General features: G+C 48.1%; 1 protein-coding gene across 3 annotated transcripts in view; it reads right to left on the bottom strand.

Moving 5' to 3' along the window:
* PPP2R3A (protein phosphatase 2 regulatory subunit B''alpha) overlaps positions 1-21,784 on the bottom strand; it is a 114,769-nt gene that overhangs the window by 15,217 nt on the left and 77,768 nt on the right. For all 3 annotated transcript variants that reach the window (XM_029059712.1, XM_029059729.1, XM_029059722.1), the window contains exons 9-12: positions 16,302-16,391; positions 8,989-9,164; positions 5,770-5,888; positions 3,821-3,927 (exon numbers count right to left, since the gene is read on the bottom strand). In XM_029059712.1, coding sequence (XP_028915545.1) covers positions 3,821-3,927; positions 5,770-5,888; positions 8,989-9,164; positions 16,302-16,391 — 492 coding nt within the window. The remainder of the gene's footprint in view (positions 1-3,820; positions 3,928-5,769; positions 5,889-8,988; positions 9,165-16,301; positions 16,392-21,784) is intronic.

Below are 21,784 nucleotides of genomic sequence, written 5' to 3'. Positions count from 1 at the left end.
AGGGACTCTGTAGTGGCGGAATTATTAAATGGGCTACCACTTGTATCACCCTGTAATGCGGCAGGCAGTTCTCATTCATTCATTCATTCATTCAATAGTATTTATTGAGCGCTTATTATGTGCAGAGCACTGTACTAAGCGCTTGGAATGGACAGTTCGACAACAGATAGAGCCTGCCCAATGATGGGCTCGCTTTGGGAAGTTCTGAAGTACAACAAATAGCACCCATTTTACTACACTTGTTTCAGCATTACAACAGATGGGTTTTGACTACACAACACCAGAGAAGCAGCATGGCTCAGTGGAAAGAGCCCAGGCTTGGGAGTCAGAGGTCATGGGTTCGAATCCCAGCTCTGTCACTTGTCTGCTGCGTGACTGTGGGCAAGTCACTTCACTTCTCTGTGCCTCAGTTCCCTCATCTGCACAATGGGGAGGAAGACTGAGCCTCACAACCTGATTACCCTGTATTTACCCCAGCGCTTAGAACAGTGCTCTGCACATAGTAAGCGCTTAACAAATACCAACATTATTATTATTAGTCTCCTTTATGGCACTCTCTCTAGAGGAGAGAATTTGCGGTGGTGAGGAGGTGAGGCACATGGGAGGCACCAATCAATGGTACTTAATGAGTATTTACTGTGCAGAGCACTGTATTAAGCGCTTGGGAGAGTAAGATTCGATAGAGTTAATAGACACGGTCCCTGCCCCCCCTCAAGTAAATGGCGAAATCATTTTAAGGAGGGGGGAAGGATTGTAAACTCTTCCCACTAGGCTATAATAACAATTAGCGTATTTTTGAAGTCACTTCACTTCTCTGTACCTCAGTTACCTCGCCTGTAAAATGGGGATTAAGATCATGACCCCCCCCCCCACGTGGGACAGAATCTGTGTCCATCCTGATTAGCTTGTTTCTACCCCAGTGTTTAGTACAGTGACTGGCACAAATAGGTTTTTTTTTTAAAGGAATGCTTTAATTCCTTCTGCTCTCTTCCCTAAAGAAAGCCAATCTGATAATAATAATAATGTTGGTATCTGTTAAGCGCTTACTATGTGCAGAGCACTGTTCTAAGCACTGGGGGGAGATACAGGGTCATCAGGTCATCCCACGTGAGGCTCACAGTTAATCCCCACTTTACAGATGAGGGAACTGAGGCACAGAGAAGTGAAGTGACTTGCCCACAGTCACACAGCTGACAAGTGGCAGAGCCGGTAGTCGAACCCATGACCTCTGACTCCGAAGCCCAAGCTCTTTCCATTGAGCCACGCTGCAAGTACGTAGTCCTAGACAGAGGTCATAATGGAGCAACTGCCATTAATTTTAACTGATTAATTTATATAAATTAAATGCTGTGGTCAGTTCTGCCACAACCCACATTTTCAATATGCGTTTTGGCGAGAACGCCAGGGAGAAATTAGGGTTCATTCTTCCTTCGACACTTGTGCGGTCAGAACACGATGTGGTGTTGGAAGACACATTTGTGGACGTGCACGTGGAGTGGTCAGGGTTTGCGGACGTTAAAGCAATCTCTTCTTGACATGGAGTTCTGTGGGAATGGAACCCGCCAATTACTGGAAAATTGACTGTCTAGCCCTAGGTTTGAGGTCATCTGCAAGAAGAAAGATGCCAAAACTCAGTTTTGCCAAAACACGTGTTTTCATGACCCGTTCTGGATAGAACACTGCTGCAGGATTAAGGAACATCCTTCCGTTAACATGCGCCTGTCTGGATACAGCACGATAGGGTGTCAGAAAGGACCGTCTTGTGCAGCGTGAGGGCTATAATGTGAGCGTTTGTGAAGGCGAGGTTCTTCAGAGAACCTCTCAGAGAAGCGGCGTGGCTTAGCGGATAGAGCACGAGCCTAGGAGTCAGAAGGTCATGGGTTCTAATCCCGCCTCCTATCCGCTGAGTGACCTTAGGCAAGTCACTTCACTTCTCTGGGCCTCGGTTCCCTTATCTGTACAGTGGGGATCGAGACTTTGAGCCCCACGTAGGACGGGGACTGTGTCCGACCCGATTTGCTTGTACCCACCCCAGCGCTTAGTACAGTGCCTGGCACACAGTAAACGTTTAACAAATACCGTAATTATTATTATTGTTATTACTCAGGGATTGGACCCCCCATGGTACGGCCAAACTGCCTCATCCTCACGGTCTAGTGGTGGGAACTTTGCAGCGAAGAGAACTGAAGCCCAGCTCCCCCGCCGGCTGCTCTTGGGCAAATTCCCTGGAGACTGTAAGCTCCTTGTGGGCGGAGAATATGTCTGCCAATTCGGTACCAAGCTCTTAATACAGTGCTCCACACGTAGTAAGTGCTCATTAAACACCATTTCTCGATTGAATCATCACCATTCCGTGCTTTACTCCATGAGCACTCTGATACTCACCCCAGCCCCACAAAGCCTATGTAAATATCCTTACACTCTAAGATTTCCCCTCTAGGGAAATCTAGAGAAGCAGCGTGGCTCAGTGGAAAGAGCCCGGGCTTCGGAGTCAGAGGTCATGGGTTCGAATCCCAGCTCTGCCGCTTGCCAGCTGTGTGACTGTGGGCAAGTCACTTCACTTCTCTGGGCCTCAGTTACCTCAGCTGGAAAATGGGGATTAAGACTGTGAGCCCCACGTGGGACAAACTGATTCCCTTGTGTCTACCCCAGCCTTTAGAACAGTGCTCTGCACATAGTAAGTGCTTAACAAATACCAACATTATTATTATTATTATTATTGGAGTGCTCTGCACGCAGTAGGTGCTCCATAAATATTGATTATCTGTAATGTATTGTTATATCTGTCCCCCCACTGTATTCTCTAAGCTCCTTGTGGGCAAGGATCATGTCTACAAACTTGCTCTATTATTTTGTACTTGCCCAAGCGAAGCATGGCTCAGTGGAAAGAGCCCAGGCTTGGGAGTCAGAGGTCATGGGTTCGAATCCCGGCTCTGCCACTTGTCAGCTGTATGACTGTGGGCAAGTCACTTAACTTCTCGGTGCCTCAGTGACCTCATCTGTAAAATGGGGATTAACTGTGAGCCTCATGTGAAACAACCTGATTACTCTGTATCTACCCCAGCGCTTAGAACATTGCTCTGCACCTAGTAAGCGCTTAACAAATACCAACATTTATCGATTAGACTGTAAGCCCATCAATGGGCAGGGATTGTCTCTATCTGTTGCCAAATTGTACATTCCAAGCGCTTAGTACAGTGCTCTGCACATAGTATGCACTCAATAAATACTATTGAATGAACTTAATACAGTGCTTAGTACAATATAGTAAATGGTCAATAAAAACAATCTAATTTGTTAAGCGCTTACTCTGTGCCAAGCACTATTCTAAGCACTGCTTGATACAGTGGCAAATAAACTTTCAATCATATTTACTGAGCCCTTACTGTGTGCAGAGCCCTCCAAGCGCTCAGTACAGTGCTCTGCACATAGTAAACACTCAATAAATACTATTGAATGAACCACACACCTGGGAGAGGACGATTTAACAACAGACCTGCTTGGTGCCTAGTCCGGCCCCTTTTAAAACTCCACTGACTGCCAAGGTTACCTCGCTCGTCAGTCTTTTGTTTGACAGCAGAGATCTCTGCGAAGCAACGAAAAGAAAGGGAGCGAAATGGCAAGAAAGGAGTAAGCATGCTGAGGGATGAAGGATACGGAACCTTGCCTTTTTAATATATTTTCAGCGAATGGAACTCATAAGGATCCACGAGACCGGAGAATGGGTGTGAGGGCCAGAGGAACAGAAGGTGGTGGTGACACGGCAGCTTGAACGATTCCCCTGTCGGCTGCTGAGCACGGCGGGGAGAATTTCACCTACCCCTCGTGTATCTGCTCACTGGCGGATTCCTCCGCCACAAGGACTTCGTACTCCTCGGCAGCAAATCTGTCCCAGTCGGAGGGCTCGGGCCCGTCATTCTCAGCGTCCTGATTGGCGAGAGGGAAGACGGGCGTTAGGGAGCGAAAACCCTCGGGTTTGACGATGAAGCGCGGCAGCTTCGGGATGGGAACGGGGGTGTTGAAAGTGACTGGTTCGTCTTGGTCCCCACTGGAGGAGACCGTGGCCGCGGTCCCCACTTCCCCTCTCCACGGGGTTCATTCGTTCGGTGACTGGTTTGTCTGGCTCGCCACCGGAGGAGACCGTGGCCGCGGTCCCCACTTCCCCTCTCCATGGGGTTCATTCATCTGATCGCATTTATTGAGCACTTACTACGTGCAGAGCACTGTACTAAGCGCTTGGAAAGTGTCCTGGTGCCTATCGGACCACCCACCGTTAGTCTGTGTGTACTAGCCAGTGGCTCCTTACCCATGGAAACATTTTTTGTGCAGGTGAGAAATACGTTTAAAAAAAAAAAATGGAATGCCATTTATACCCCCCTTCCTGAGGTTAGGAGAAGGCTGGAGTAATCCAATTAATAAAAATAATAATTGTGCTATTTGCTGAGCACCTACTATGTGGCAGGCACTGTACTAAGGGCTGGGGTGAATATAAGCCAATGGGGTAGGACACTGTCCCTGGCCCACGTGGGGCTCACAGTCTCAGTGATAATAATGATACTCGTTATCATTATAACGAGTTTACTATGTGCAAAGCGCTGTTCTAAGCACTGGGGTAGATACAAGTTATTCAGGTTGGACCCAGTCCCCGTCCCACATGGGGCTCGCAGTCTTAAGCCTCATTTTACAGATGAGGTAACTGAGGCCCAGAGAAGTTAAGCGACCTGCCTAAGGGCACACAGCAGACATGAGGCAGAGCCAGGATTGGAACCCAGGTCCTTCTGACTGACTCCCAGGCTTGTGCTCTATCCACCAGGCCACATACCAGTAAATGGTATTTATTGAGCACTTACTGGGTGCTGAACACTACCCTAAGCACTTTGGGTCTGGGAGTCAGTAGGACCTCGGTTCTAATCCCGGCTCTGCCACTTGGCTGTGTGACACTGGGCAAGACACTTCACTTTTCTGTGCCTCAATTTCCTTATCTGTAAAATGGGGATTGAGACTTTGAGCCCTATGTAGGACAGGGACTGTGTCCAACCCAGTTTGCTTGTATCCACCCCAGTGCTTAGAACAGTGCCTGGTACATAGTAAGTGTTCAAAAAATACACCAATTATTAGAGTTCAATTCTATTCAAGTAAAACCTGCCCTCAAGGACTTTACAACCCTCAGTCTTGAGTAATAATAATAACTGTGGTATTTGTGTGTGACTGTGGGCAAGTCACTTCTCTGTGCCTCAGTTACCTCATCTGTAAAATGGGGATTAACTGTGAGCCTCACGTGGGACAACCTGATTACCCTGTATCTCCCCCAGCGCTTAGAACAGTGCTCTCTGCACATAGTAAGCGCTTAACAAATACCAACATTATTATTATTTTTTGGGAAGGCAGCGTTTGTTAAGCAGTCACTATGTGCCAGGCCCTGTTCTAAGTACTGGGGTAGATAGAAACTAATCGGGTTGGACGCGGTCCCCGTCGCATGTGGGGCTCACAGTCTTAAGCCCATTTTCCAGATGAGGTAACTGAGGCCCGGAGAAGTGAAGTGACTTGCCCAAGATCACAGTGCAGACAAGTGCCAGGGTTGGGTTTAGAACCCAGGTCCTCTGGCTCCCAGGCCTGTGCTCTATCCACCAGATCATGCGGCTTTTCCTTCCCCTTAGGGTTGGAACACATGCTGTGGTGTCAATGTGCGCCTGTTTGGGTTTTAAGAACAGAAGCTTCTTGAGGACAGGGTTTGGGAAACAAGAATAACAATAAAAAATGTGCTAGCACCTTCTGCATGGCAAAGGGGTCCCTCTGTTCATGGTCCAGGTACTTCTCCAGATTAAAGAAGGTGTCATAAAAAATGTGAGCCATTCTGCATCTTTTCAGGTCTCGGAGTGTGATTCTCCCTGCGTGAAGAACAGAACGATGATTTCATCAAAGGCTGTTTAATAACAACAATAACAATAATGATAATCGAGATATTTGTTAAGCGCTTACTAAGTGCCAGGCATTTTACTAAGGGCTGGAGTGGATACAAGCAAATCAGGTTGGACACAATCCCTGTGTCCCACGAAACAAAAACTTCTCACTCTAGGCTTCAAGGTTCTCCATCACCTCGCCCCCTCCTCCCTTCTCTCCTACTGCCCACCCCGCACGCTCCACTCCTCTGCCGCCCACCTCCTCGCCGTCCCCAATTCTCGCCCATCCTGCTGTCGACCCCTGGGCCACGTCCTCCCGCGGTCCTGGAACGCCCTCCCTCCTCACCTCCGCCAAACTGATTCTCTTCCCCTCTTCAAAACCCTACTTAGAGCTCACCTCCTCCAAGAGGCCTTCCCAGACTGAGCTCCCCCTTTTCCCTCTGCTCCCCCTCTACCCCCCCTTCACCTCTCCTCAGCTAAGCCCCCTTTTCCCCCCTTTCCCTCTGCTCCTCTCCTCTTCCTTCCCCTCCCCTCAGCACTGCGCTCGTCCGCTCAACTGTATATATTTTCATTACCCTATTTATTTTGTTAATGAGATGTACATCACCTCGATTCTATTTATTTGCTATTGTTCTTGTCTGTCCGTTTCCCCCGATTAGACCGTAAGCCCGTCAAAGGGCAGGGACTGTCTCTATCTGTTGCCGATTTGTCCATTCTGAGCGCTTAGTACAGTGCTCTGCACATAGTAAGGGCTCAATAAATACTATTGAATGAATGAATGAATGTCCCTCTTGAGGCTCACAGTCTCAATCTCCATTTTACAGATGAGGTAACTGAGGCATAGAGAAGTAAAGGGACTCGCCCAAGGTCACACAGCAGACAAGTGGTGGAGCCGGGATTAGAACAAATGAAAATTCCTTTACTCTGAACAAAGCCACCAATTGCGTAGGCTCACGTTGGTGATTTTTAATCGTCAACGATTGATTCTTTTGTCAACAGTGGATTTACCATCATCGGTTCTCGTGGATCGCAGACTGCTGATATTCCGGTAACGGGTATTACAAGACTAAAATCCTGAGAATGAGGTCCGTCTTTGAGAAGCTCATCTTCTAGAGGATTAGTCAACATTCAACAGCTTTAAGAGTGAGAAATTAGGGTTCGTTCTTCCTTCAACACCTGGGTGGTTAGAGCCCCATGTGGTATTGGAAGACAAATTTCAGGACGGACGGAGCCCGGCACAGAGCGAGCTCTTAACAGTCCGATGAGACGGTCCTATATTGCCACCAGTCTGTGGTGAGAGTTCTGGGACTCCACAACATCCAAAAAAAGGAGACGGAGAAGCAGCGTGGCCTAGTGGATAGAACACGGGACTGGGAGTCAGGAGGACCTGGGTTCTAATTCCGCTCCGCCACCTGTCTGCTGTGAGACCTTAGGAGTTGGTAGACACGTTCCCTGCCCGCGGCGAGCTTACAGTCCGGAGTAAAGATTCGCCTGCCCTGAGACGGGGCAAGAGACCCCTTTATCTCCTAGTCGATCCTTGTCTCGTCTTGTCTTCTGCCATCGAGTCGTTTCCGACCCGTAGCGGCACCACGGACACATCTCTCCCGCTCTCCATCTGCGATCCTTCCGGTAGTGGATCCGTACAGTGGGGAAGGTTAATCAGCGACAGAGGCCTGACTTTCTTGTTTTGGGGTTCGCTGTTCGGCTGCGGGGTCTAAATCTTCCTTTGTGGGTTTTACCTGGATTTCGGCTTGCATTTTACTTAAAGCACTAGTTTTTCCCTCTCTCTCTCTCAACCACGTTCACCAGAGCCTCTCTAGATCCCTCCTTTGAATCTTGGCTAGACTTCTCCTCTCTCATTCCTTCTGAAAATCCCACTCCTCATTCAGCATACGCCAGGAGGAAGGCCTCTGTCTCAGAAATCCGAGCAGTGACAAGTCCGGGGGCTTTGATGAGTGTGTTGAGTCCTGCCTTAATGGGGTAGACTGGAAGAATCGGAGAATGTTCCCAACAGTGCAAAACTGTGCTCTGTGTGTTGCATCACTAAAGAAACTCTTTGCGCGTGACGTCAAGATGGACGATCGGTCAATCGGTGGTATTTACTGAGCGCTTACTGGCGGCAGGGCATTGTACTAACCAGGGAAGGACTACTCGGTGAATAATACAGTGCAAGTTTTCCTTATTCTGGGATTCTGCAAGTGTTCAACTGTTGCATTAATAACAACTGTGGAATCTGGTAAGAGCTTACTAGGTGCCAGACACTGTACTAAGTGCTGGGGTGGACACAAATAATAATAACGATAATCATAATAATTGTGGTATGAGACGCAGAATGGCGTAGTGGCTGGAGCACAGGCCCGGGAGCCAGAAGTTTATGGGTTCTAATTTTGGCTCTGCCATTTGTCTGCTGCGTGACCATGGGCGTGTCACTTCACTTCTCTATGCCTCAGTTACCTCATCTGTAAAATGGGGATTGAGACTGTGAGCTCCATTCATTCAATAGTATTTATTGAGCGCTTACTATGTGCAGAGCACTGTACTAAGCGCTTGGAATATACAATTCGGTAACAGATACAGTCCCTGCCCTTTGACGGGCTCACAGGCTAATCGGGGTAGACGGACAGACAAAAACAATAGCAATAAATAGAATCAAGATAAATAGACTCAAGCTCTACATAGGACAGGGACTGTGTCCAACTCGATTAGCTTGTATCCACCCCAGTGCTTAGTTCAGTGCCTAGCACGTAGTAAGCACTTAACAAATACCTACATTATTATTATTATTTCTTAAGAGCTTACTACGTATCAGGCACTGTACTAAGCAGTGAGGAAGACACAAACAAATCGGGTTGGACACGGTTCCTGTCTTTATGGGGCTCACAGTCTCAATCCCAATCTTACAGATGAGGGAACTGAGGCCCAGAGAAGCTAAGTGCTTTGCTCGAGGCCACGCAACAGACAAGTGGCAGGGTCAGGATTAGAACTCAAGTCCTTCTGACTCCCAGATCCGGGCTCCTTCCACTAGGCCCCGCTTCCTTATAGGAGAACTGGGTGTCATTGCAAGTTAAGTGTTTTCTGCAGGTCTCACCGTCAACTTCGGGCTTCACCAGGTCAAGCATCTGGCAGAGCAAATCGTGGAATGGCAGAGGCTCGATGCCCATGGCTTCCATCCTCTCACATTGTTCCTCATAGAAATATTCCAGCTCGTACATAGAGAGCACACCGTCCCCATCCAGGTCCATGCAGCGGAACCAATATTCAATGCTAGGGAAAAAAAAATCACGCTCAGAGGCCCATCAGATGAAGAGAGGGTAATATTTTGCATTCCTAGTGCCAGGCTCTGAGAACTATGTTCATTTTTATTTACCTCAGACCACTTACATTCATTCATATAATAATAATAACAACGATGACGGTATTTGTTAAGCACTTACTATGTGTCAGGCACTGTACTAAACGCTGGAGTGGATACAAGCAAATCGGGTTGGACACAGTCCCTGTCCCATGTGGGGCTGACGGTCTCAAGCTCCATTTTACAGATGAGGTAACTGAGGCCCAGAGAAGTGAAGTGGCTTGGCCAAGGTCCCACAGCAGACAAGTGGTGGAGCTGGGATTAGAACCCAGGACCTTCTGACTCCCAGGGCCGTGCTCTATCCACTTCGCCCCGCTGCTTCTCATGTGCCCAGTGTCCTTCGAAACCCGCATTTTATCTTGTGGTTTATCCGATGTGGAAAAACAAACATCACCTGGAGGCAATTATCCTCATCAATGGTATTTACTGAGCGCTTACTGTGTGCACTGTACTCAGCCTCTGGGAGAGTACAATCCAACAGAGTTGCTAAATCCGTTCCTTGCCCGCATCGAGCTGAAAGATAATTCACAGATACCTAGAGCACACCACCCTTAAAAACCGATTCAAGAAAATAAACCAACTTTGCTACCCCTTTTGTTTACAAGTCACAGTCAGCGCTCAATAAATATGACTGGTTGATGGACACATTTTAAACGTCAGACTCCGGCGATCCATCCTGGGTCACCCGCGAGAAGGGAGGCTTGAAAGGATGACAACGTTGATTCTCCAGAAGCGTTCCTGCAATTGAATCAAACTTAGGGAAGACGTCACGGCCAGTATCTATAGGTCGAGTGGCGAAGCCAATTCCTTTTGGCCTTCCATCCCAAGGGAGTTGGAGGTTGATTTTCCTATTCCTGTTACTGTGCTCCACTTCTTCTGAAATGTCTAACCCTGGAAGAAGGAATCTGCGACATTCATCTGTGAAACTTACGAACTACATTCCTCCTTAAGGCCAAACCTATTTAGTTTATCGTCTATTTATCACCCGCTGCTCAGCAAAGACCTCGGTCTTTCGGCTTCATCGCGGAAGGGGATTTCTTCATTAGCTCCAACTGAATCGAAGCGATTCAGCGCTTTATCTTCCTACCTAATTCGTCCCCCTCCTTTTTTTGTAGCTTCTTTTATGCCTGAAAAGAGCATGGGCAAGAAAAATGGTTTTTTGGCCTTAATCTGTACGGGACGCTTCTTATGTGGGTGGTTACCTAAGGTTGTTCTGATTGACGGCTTTTGACATCCACACCATAGGTTTGGGCTACAACCAATTCTGGGAATTCTGATGGGAAAGCCACATCAGATGTTTTCTGACCTTTTACCACACTGCTTCCCTAACTTATACAGCTGATTCACATGGAGTAACTTCTATACATTTAATTTCATGGGAGGCAGCATGGCCTGGTGGAAAGAGCACGGGCCTGGCGGTCAGAAGACCTGGTTTCTAATCCTGCCTCAGCCTCCTGCCTGACAGGTGACCTTGAGCAAGTCACTTCACTTCTCCGTGCCCTAGTTTCCTCAACTGTACAACCATCAGTGGTATTTATTGAATGCTTACAGTGGGGATTCAAAACCTGTTCTCTTTCCCTCTTGGGACACGGACTGTGTCCGAGTTGATTGACGTGTGTCTTAGAAAAGGGCTTGTCACATAGTAAGTGTTTAACAAACGCCATCAATAAATGATGAATAATTTACTTCTTCTGATTCCACTCTTTGTAAATATTTTTATGTCTGTCAATCTCTCATTAGACGGTAAGGCCCTTGTGGATGGGGGCGGTGGAGGGGGCTTACCATCCTGTTGCACTTTCCCGGACATTTAGACATGAACACTGCACTTGGAGGAAGTTCAGACACCATGGTTACTATCAATCAGTCAATGGTATTTACTGAGCACTTACTATGTGCAGAAGACTGAATAAGTGCCGGGAAGAGCACAATAAAACAGAATTAGTGGATCCATTCCCTGCCCATAAGCTTCCAGTCTAGTGGAGCTTCGCTGGTGGGAGAGTGACCAGTGGATTACGGGTCAGGGGCTCTAATTACATGGGTCCGCTGGCCACTGAGATGGTCCGCCTGAAGCCAGATGGGAAGCTCCCAGCCCAGAGGATGATGAAATCACCAAAACACGCCTCGAGCACCTCAATCAGTAAACCGGATGGTGATAACTCCAGGGGAATTAAATACTAAATTAATATTTATTAATTTAATACTAAATTAATACTAAATACTAATATTAAATACTACAGCCTCCACTGTAAACTCCCAGGGCATGTGTCTAGCGACTCTATTACTCTCCCAAGCGTTTAGTACGGTGTTCTGCACACAGTAAGCCCTCAGTAAACATGACTGATTGATTAATAACAATGATGACGATGTTTTTTGGAGAAAAAGCCCCCTGTGGGGTTCCAAGTAGAGTGATATACCTCCCTCCCCACCCTCCAGCTGGGTTAGATGGCATCATATGATCGGCAGGGGTTCCAAACGAATCAGAGTCCATCTGCAGTGAGCCGGTCGGAGGACTGAGTGGAGGATGATCAGATAAGGGCACCCAGGCACCCCCATAATCCAATCATACGCACCTTAGGCCAGACCCACCCACATCATCACTTTGAGATCTCGGAGCATGACAAGGGAGGAGCTAAGAAGGGGTGCCAACGGGCGGGAACGATGAAAAGAAGAAAGACACTCTCCTGCCACAGTCCTGTTCTCCAGCGAATGAAGCTGGAGACACTATTTTCTCCATTGGCTTTAAAGCTCTCCATTACCTTGCTCCCTCCTACCTCACCTCTCTTCTCTCCTTCTACAACACAACTCACACACTTGGCTCCTCCAGTGCCGCTAACCTTCTCGCTGTGCCTCCATCTCCCCTGTCTCGCCGCCGACGCCCGGCCCACATCCCGCCTCTGGCCTGGAAGTCCCTCCCTTCTCAAATCCGCCAGCCAACCACTCTCCCCTGCTTCAAAGCCTTACTGTGAAGGCCCATCTCCTCCAAGAGGCCTTCCCAGGCTAAGCCTCACTTTTCCTCATCTCCCACTCCCTTCTGCCTCACCCTGACTTGCTCTTGGCTCTTCCCCTTTCCCAGCCCCAAAGCACTTGTGTACTTATCTGTCATTTTATTTATTTGTATTTGATGCCTGTCTCCCCAACACTCTAGACTGTGAGAGCGTTGTGGGCAGGGAATGTCACTGTTTATCGTTGCATTATATTTTTCCCAAGTGCTTAGTACAGCGCTCTGCACAAGTAATTGCTCAATAGATACGACCGAATGAATGACCTTGGAAGTTGAGGTCGCTGGAGACTTGAGTGTGGCATGAAGTAGTCTGGGGAGACTGCATGGTGGTTTCAACTGCTCTGGTCTGATTGTGAGCCACCTGGGGCTCAGAGCCCTGTCTAATTCTCACCCGCTCCCCCATCTCCCTCTTCCCCGGCTCCACCCTCCAACTCCCGCAGCACTCAGTACAGTGCTCTGCACCCAATGAGCATTTAACCAATACTATAGCCATCTCGGCAACTGTTGTGGGAGGGAAACAAGGCTAATGCTGCAGAGACATTGTCCTTACCTTGGCCTAAGGCAAAACATTAATGATGATGATAAATATAATGATAACGATGGTATTTGTTAAGCGCTTATTATTTACCAAACACTGTTCTAAGCGCTGGGGGAGATACAAGGTTATCAGGGTGTCCCACGTGGGGTTCACAGTCTTAATCCCCATTTTCCAGATGAGGTCACTGAGGCAAAGAGAAGTTAAGTGACTTGCCCAAAGTCACAGAGCTGATAAGTGGCGGAGCCGGGATTAGAACCCACGTCCTCTCACTCCCAAGCTCGGGCTCTTTCCACTAAGCCAGAGATCCTACCAGGCCCAGGTGACAAGCAGCATGACCTAGTGGATAGATCACGGGCCTGGGAGTCAGATGGACCTTGGTTCTAATCCCGGCTCTGCCACTTGTCTGCTGTGTGACTTTAGGCAAGTCACTTCACTTCTCTGGGCCTCAGTTACCTCATCTGGAAAATGGGGATTAAGCCTGGAGCCCTAAATGGAGTGAGTCCCTATGTGGAACAGGGACTGGGTCCAACCCGATTATCTTATATCTCCACCGGCGCTTAGAACTGTGCCCGGCACAGAGTAAGCACTAACAAATACCACAAATTATATTATTAGGGGAAAGAGCCCCGGCCTGGGAGTCAGAGGACCTGGGTTCTAATTCCGCCTCCACCAATTGCTTGCTTTGTGATCCTGGGCAAGTCATTTAACTTCTCCGTGCCCCAGTTCTCCTGTTCTCCTTTTTACTTAGACTGTGAGCCCCATGTGGAACAGGACTGTGTCCAACCTAATTCCCTGCCCACCAAGCTCTCTGCCCACTCTGATCCTCGGAGACTTCAACATCCACACGGACGTACCCGGTGACCCCTCTGCCGCCCGCCTGCTATCATTCCTTGACTCTGCCGACCTCCTGCTCCACCACACCTCGCCCACTCACCAACTTGGTCACACCCTCGATCTCATCATCTCTCACCGCTGCACTACTTCCTCCTTCACCAACTCTGAAATCCCTCTCTCAGACCATAACCTTCTCACCTGCCTCCTCTATCACACTCCCTCCCCCTGCAAATCTGCATTACTCTCCCACAGAGGCCTCCTCTCTCTTGATCCCATCCGTCTCTCCCAAAGCAACTCATCCCACCTTGCCCCCCATCCTCTCTTCCCACTCTCGACGATCAGGGCACCGCTCTCAACTCCATCCTCTCTACTCATCTCGACTCGCTCGCCCCCCCTCCCTCCGCCGCTCTCGCTCCACTAACCCACAGCCCTGGATCTCTGCCTCTGTCCTCCTCCTTCGCTCTTATGCTCGAGCTGCTGAACGCTGCTGGCGAAGGTCTAAGCACCAAGCCAACCTTATTTACTTCAAATTTATCCTTTCCTGCCTTAACTCTGCCCTCTCCTCTGCCAGGCAAAACTAATTTTCTGCCCTCATTGATGCTCATGCCCATCACCCCCGCCAACTGTTCCGGACCTTTAATTCTCTCCTCAGGCCCCCTGTTCCTCTCCCTCCCCCTCCCCTCATCCCCAATGATCTGACCACCTACTTCATTAAGAAAATTAGCACTATCAGGTCTGAGCTCCCCCAAGTCACCCATCCAACACATCTCTATCCTCGGTCCTCTTCTGTTTTCCATCTATACTCACTCCCTTGGTGAACTCATTCGCTTCCAAGGCTTCGACTATCATCTCTCCGCAGATGACACCCAAATCTACATCTCCTCCCCTGTTCTCTCTCCCTCCCTCCAGGCTCGCATCTCCTCCTGCCTTCGGGACGTCTCCACCTGGACGTCCGCCCGCCACCTAAAACTCAACATGTCCAAGCCTGAGCTCCTCATCTTCCCTCCCAAACCCTGTCCTCTCCCCGACTTCCCGGTCACTGTGGACAGCACGACCATCCTTCCCTCTCTCATTCATTCATTCATTCATTCAATAGTATTTATTGAGCGCTTACTATGTGCAGAGCACTGTACTAAGCGCTTGGGATGAACAAGTCGGCAACAGATAGAGACAGTCCCTGCCGTTTGACGGGCTTACAGTCTAATCGGGGGAGACGGACAGACAAGAACAATGGCACTAAACAGTGTCAAGGGGAAGAACATCTCGTAAAAACAATGGCAACTAAATAGAATCAAGGCGATGTACAATTCATTAACAAAATAATAGGGTAATGAAAATATATACAGTTGAGCGGACGGGTACAGTGCTGTGGGGATGGGAAGGGAGAGGTGGAGGAGCAGAGGGAAAAGGGGAAAATGAGGCTTTAGCTGCGGAGAGGTAAAGGGGGGATGGCAGAGGGAGTAGAGGGGGAAGAGGAGCTCAGTCAGTCTCTCTCAAGCCCACAACCTCGGTGTCATCCTTGACTCTGCTCTCTCATTCACCCCACGCATCCAATCCGTCACCAACACCTGCCGGTCTCACCTTCACAATATCGCCAAGATCCGCCCTATCCTGTCCATCCAAATGGCTATCGTACTGGTACAAGCTTTCATAATATCCCAACTGGAATATTGTGTCAGCCTCCTTTCGGATCTCCCTTCCTCCTGTCTCTCCCCACTCCAGTCTATTCTTCATTACGCTGCCCAGCTCATCTTCCTACAGAAACGCTCTGGGCCTGTCACTCTCCTCCTTAAAAACCTCCAGTGGTTGCCTATCAATCTCCACACGAAACAAACACTCCTCATTCTTGGCTTCAGAGCTCTCCATCCCCTTGCCCCCTCCTACCTCACCTCCCTTCTCTCTTTCTACTTCCCACCCTGTGCACTCCGCTCCTCTGCCGCTCACCTCCTCACGGTCCCCCGTTCGCGCCTGTCCCGCCGTCGACCCCTGCCCCACGTCCTCCTGCTGTCCTGGAACGCCCTCCCTCCTCACCTCTGCCAAACTAACTCTCTTCCCCTCTTCAAAGCCCTACTGAGAGCTCGCCTCCACCAGGAGGCCTTCCCAGACTGTGACCCCCCTTTCCCTCTGCTCCACCTCCCCCCTCCCCCCGCTCCTCTCCCTTCCCCTCTCCTCAGCACTGTGCTCATTTGTATATATTATTGCCCTATTTATTTTGTTAATGAGGTGTACATCTCCTTGATTCTATTTATCTTGATGATGTTGTCTTGTTTTTGTTTTGTTCTGTTTTGCTCTGCCGTCTGTTTCTCCCTTTAGACTGTGAGCCCGTCACTGGGCAGGGATTGTCTCTATCTGTTGCCGAATTGTACATTCCAAGCGCTTACTACGGTGCTCTGCACATAGTAAGAGCTCAATAAATACTACTGAATGAATGAATGAATCTATCCCAGTGTTTAGAACAGTGTTTGTCACATAGTAAGCATTTAACAAATACCATAAAAAAGTGCGGAGAAGGCATTCAGAGTTTTGACCACCTCTCCCAAATTATGGTCTCTCGAACATTTTCAGTCTATTTACTGAAATCCACGGTTCTTTCGTCCGTCCCCCCGATGCCCCCGGAAAACACACTCTCGCTCTCTCTGGCTCAGAATATACACATTTTGGCAAAGGCCATCATACCTGGTGGGGTTCCTCTTATCTTCCTCAGAGATCAGAAACCATACGAAGTCAGCGTAGCTCATCCGTCCTTCCTTTTGTACTGTATTTCCCCTGAAAAAGACACAAGGAGAGATTTCCCACATCGTGTTTTGGGGAAACACAAATGGATGCCAAATGGGGAAATACCGATCACGTTCTTGGAAGAAACGTGCCGAGAAGCAGCGTGCTCTAGTTGGTAGAGTATGGGTCTGGGAGTCAGAAGGACCTTGGTTCGAATCCTGACTCTACCACTGTCTGCTGTGTGACCTTGGCAAGTCGCTTCACTTCTCTGTGACTCAGTCGTGACATCTGTAAAATGGGGATTAAGACTGTGAGCTCTACATGGGACAGGGACTGTGTCTAACCTGATCAGTTTATATCTACCCCAAAGCTTAGTTCAGTGCCTGGCATTTAGTTATGCTTAAGAAATACCATAATCTCCCTTCGATCGATCCATCAATGGTATTGATTTATTTCTTCATTTATAAATGTTATTTTTTTAAACACTAAGTGTCAAGGTCTGTTTTAAGTACTGGGATAGATACAAACTAATCAGGTTGAAGCAGCGTGGCTCAGTGGAAAGAGCACGGGCTGGGGAGTCAGAGGTCATGGGTTCTAATCCCGGCTCAGCCACCTGTCAGCGGTGTGACTTTGGGCAAGTCACTTAACTTATCTGTGCCTCAGTTACCTCATCTGTAAAATGGGGATCAAGACTGTGAGCCCCACGTGGGATACAACCTGATCATCTTGTATCCCCCCAACGCTTAGAACAGTGCTTTGCACATAGTAAGCACTTAAATGCAAAAGCGCCATCCTTATTATCAGCGCTTAGTACAGCGCTCTGCACATAGTAAGCGCTCAATAAATACTATTGAATGAATGAAGGTTGGAAACAGTCCCTGCCCCACATGGAGCTCACAGTCTAAGTGGGAGGGAGAACAGGGACTGAATCCTCATTTTGCAGTTGAGGAAACTGAGGCCCAGAGAAGTGAAGGGACTTGCCCAAGGTCACACAGCAGGTCAGTGGTGGAGCTGGGATCAGAAGCCAGGTCTCCGGACTCCCAGGCCTACGCTCTATCCACTAGACCATCCTGCCTGCCTACGCTCTTTCCACTAGGCCACCCTGCCTCCCCAACTTGCTTCTACACAGATTTTCGTGGCCATTAGAAAGACCATTTCCCAGGCTTTCCGCGTGACCAGAATGGCTTGGTTTGGGTGATCTGGAGGAGACAGGGCGCTGACCACCCTGGTGAAGTTGGGGTTTTCTCCCATTCCGCTTCCTTGGAGAACTGCTGACTACTGTAATCAATCAATAAAGCAATGGCATTTGTTGAGCACTTATTATATGCAGAGCACAGAGTACAATAAAACAGAATTAGCAGACACATTCCCTGTCCATAATGAGCTTACAGTCTAGAGGGGGAATGCAAAAGGAATGAAGAACAAGGCAATTTTCTAAGCTTCTTCTCAATAATAATAATAATAATATTTGTTAAGCACTTACTACAGGCATGGCACTCTCTTAATCTGACCTTCTCAGACTAAGCCCCCCTTTTCCTCAATTCCCCCTCCCTTCCGCATCAGCTCAACTTGCTCCCTTTGCTCTCCCCCCTCCACCCCACAGCACTTATGTATATATTTATGTATCTATAATTCTATTTATTCATATTAATGCCTGTTTACTTGTTTTGATGTTTGTATGTATCTATAATTCTATTTATATTGATGCCTGTTTACTTATTTTGATGTCTGTCTCCCCCCTTCTAGACTGTGAGCCCAGTGTAGGCAGGGATTTTCTCTCTTTATTGCTGTATTGTACTTTCCAAGCGCTTAGTACAGCGCTCTGCACACAGTAAGCGCTCAATAAATGATTGAATGAATGAATATTAAGCGCTGGGGGAGATACAAGATAATTGGGTTGGACACAGTCCCTGTCCTATATGGGGCTCACAGTCTTAATCCTCCTTTTATTCATTCGTTCATTCATTCATTCATTCATTCGTATTTTTTGAGCGATTACTGTGTGCAGAGCACTGTACTAAGCGCTTGGAAAGTACAATTTGGCAAGAAATAGAGACAATCCCTACCCAACAATGGGTTCACAGTCTAGAAGGGGGAGACGGGCAACAAAACAAGTTACAGATGAGGGAACTGAGGCCCAGAGAAGTTAAGAGACTTGCCTAAAGTTACACAGCAGACAAGTGGCAGAGCTGGGAGTAGAACCCAGGACCTTCTGACTTCCAGGCCCGTGCTCTAGCCACTTAGCTACACTGCTCTCATGCTTCGCTTGTGCTTTCTCAAGCGCTCAGTCTGGTGAACAGTGCACTCAGTGGAGTCTCAATATTTTCACATTTTCACCAATTCCGGTTGTTGTTATATTTACGTGCCAGTTCATTCACTAGTCTTTATTGAGCGCTTACTATGTGCAGATCACTGTACTAAGCGCTTGGAATGTACAAATCGGTAACAGATAGAGACAGTCCCTGCCCTTTGACGGGTTTACGGTCTGATCGGTGCCAGTGTTTTCCCAACTGTGATTCAACAACTTCCTCATCTTTTCTCAGGCTATCCGGGCCTCCTCCTTCTCTATTGTACAATTTTGTGAAAGGGATCTAGGTCAGTTAAAGGTAGGGGGAGAAAAAGGGATAATAAGAAGTACCAACCTACACGAATGCATTAATGAAAATGTTCATTAGAAAACTGCCCAAGAGACAATAAAAATCTATGAAGTCATACGTAAATTACACTCGAATTTTAATGCGAATTAAAGATGGCGGCTTCTTGTAATATTTCATGCATCTCGACGTGCCCTTTGGGAAAATCCTAGTAGATTACTTCGCCAACTAAAGCCTGAGCAGATGTTAAATCAGAAAGAAGATTTGGCTCTAAATTTGGATTAAAATAATGTGCAGGAGGAAACCTTCACTTTTACCTTTAAGCCTTATGTATTATCTTCTCTGCTGAAGGGAAGAATGGCTTTTGATTTATTTTTTAGAAGGATTTATTAAGCATTTATTAGGTGCCAGGCACTGGACTAAGCACAGGTGTAGCTACAAACGAACCAGGTTGGACATAACCATGGGTTCTAATCCCAGCTCCGCCTCGTGTCTGCTGTGTGACGTTGGGCAAGTCACTTCACTGGGCCTCAGTTACCTCATCTGTAAAATGGGGATTGAGCCTGGGGGCTCCACGTGGGGCCAGGACTGTGTCCAGCTGCTTGTCTCCAAGCAGAGACTAGCCTGCCACATAGTCAAGCGCTTAACTAATACCAAAATTAATATCCTGTATGGGGTTTACCATCTTAATCCCCATTTCACAGATGAGGGAACTGAGGCCCAGAGAAGCGAAGTGGCTTGCCGAAGACGCATACGGCAGACAAGTGGCAGAGGTGGGATTAGAACCCGGGTCCTTCTGACTCTCAGGCCTGGGATCGCTTCACTAGGCCACGCTGCTTCGCCTAACAGACTTTTTATGAGTCTGCTTCGCGGGGGCTGGAGGAAGAGAAAATGTTTCCTCACCCGTCTCATCCCCTCATCTGTAAAATGGGCATTAGGTCCGTGAGCCCCACATGGGACAACTTGATTACCTTGTACCTACCCCAGAGCTTAGAACATAGTGAGCACTTAACAGATACTGTTATTATTATTATTATTATTCAGCTCCTTCCTGGCATCCTCTCCATGTGTGGGCAGTGACACACAATACCGTCAGCTGACCGTAGGGGAAGCGGCGTGGCCTAGTGTTAAGAGCACGGGTCTGGGAGTCAGAGGACCTGGGTTCTAATCCTGACTCTGCTCATCTGCTCTGTGACCTTGGGCAAGTCAGTTCACTTCTCTGGGCCTCAGGGACCTCGTCTGTAAAATGGAGATTAAGACTTGAGCCCCATGTGGGACAGGGACTGTGTCCATCCCAATTTAAACCGTGTCCAACCCGATTTACTTGTATCCATCCCAGTGCTTAGAACAGTGCCCGGAACATAGTAAGCGCTTAACAAATACCATTATCATACTAATTAATTAATGTTGGTATTTGTTAAGCGCTTACTATGTGCCAAGCACTGTTCTAAGCGCTGCGGTAGACACAGGGGAATCAGGTTGTCCCACGTGGGGCTCACAGTCTTAATCCCCATTTTCCAGATGAGGTAACTGAGGCACCCAGAAGTTAAGTGACTTGCCCAAAGTCACACAGCTGACAAGTGGCCGAGCCGGGATTCGAACCCATGACCTCTGACTCCAAAGCCTGTGCTCTTTCCACTAAGCCACGCTGCTTACTATCATATTTAATATCATATGTTGTCATCATCATTGACCTAACCCTTCTTCGGGCCTAGTGCTTGGGTGTTATACTGTACTCTCCCATGCGCTTAGAGAAGCAGCATGGTGTAGTGGATAGATCTCAAGCCCGAGAGTCAGAAGGTCATGGGTTCTAATCCCGGCTCTGCCCCTTGTCTGCCGTGTGAACTTGGGCAAGTCACTTCGCTTCCCTGTGCTTCAGTCACCTCATCTGGAAAATGGGGATTGAAACTGTGAGCCCCACAATGGGACGGGGACTCTGTCCAACTCGATTTGCTTGTGTCCACCCTAGCTCTTAGAACAGTGCCTGGCACATAGTACGCGCTTAACGAATACCACCGTTATTATTATAGTGCTCTGCACACAGTACACGCTCAATAAATGATAATAATTATGGTATTTGTTAAGCGCGTACTGTGTGTCAAGCACCACAGATGACTGATTGATTAGGCGCTGGAATTCCCTGCCATGGCCAAGGGATGGTTCCCAATCAGTGGGTGGTAGACATGGAATCTGTTACCATGAGAAGTTGTGCAAGGTCAGGAGAGGAATCGGGGCAAGAGGAATTGGTTCAGCCAATAATGCAACCAGGAATTCATTATATTAATGATGTGTATATATCTATAATTCCTTATGTCTATAATTGTCTATATTCTATAATTGTGTATTGGGAGTCAGAGATCATGGGTTCAAATCCCGGCTCTGCCACTTGGCAGCTGAGTGTGGGCAAGTCACTTCACTTCTCCGTGCCTCAGTTCCCTCATCTGTAAAATGGAGATGAAGACTGTGAGCCTCACGTGGGGCAACCTGATTCCCCTGTGTCTACCCCAGCGCTTAGAACAGTGCTCTGCACAGAGTAAGCGCTTAACAAATACCAACATTATTATTATTATGCCTATTTTGATGTTATCGATGCCTGTCTACTCCTTTTGTCTTGTTGCCTGTCTCCCCCTTGTAGACTGTGAGCCTGTTGTTGGGTGGGGATTGTCTCTGCTGCCGAATTGGACTTTCCAAGCGCTCAGTACAGGTCTCTGCACACAATAAGTGCTCAATAAATACGAATGAATTAACGATTGAGTGCAAAACGGGTTCATAGAGAGAAAGTTAGGGATGAAGAGGAAAAGTTGGGGGCTGTAGGCAGCTCACCTCTATACATTACACTGAGAAGCAGGG

Source organism: Ornithorhynchus anatinus, chromosome 1, assembly GCF_004115215.2.
Source record: "Ornithorhynchus anatinus isolate Pmale09 chromosome 1, mOrnAna1.pri.v4, whole genome shotgun sequence".
Classification (NCBI taxonomy): domain Eukaryota; kingdom Metazoa; phylum Chordata; class Mammalia; order Monotremata; family Ornithorhynchidae; genus Ornithorhynchus; species Ornithorhynchus anatinus.
This window is presented reverse-complemented; position numbering and strand designations above follow the sequence as displayed.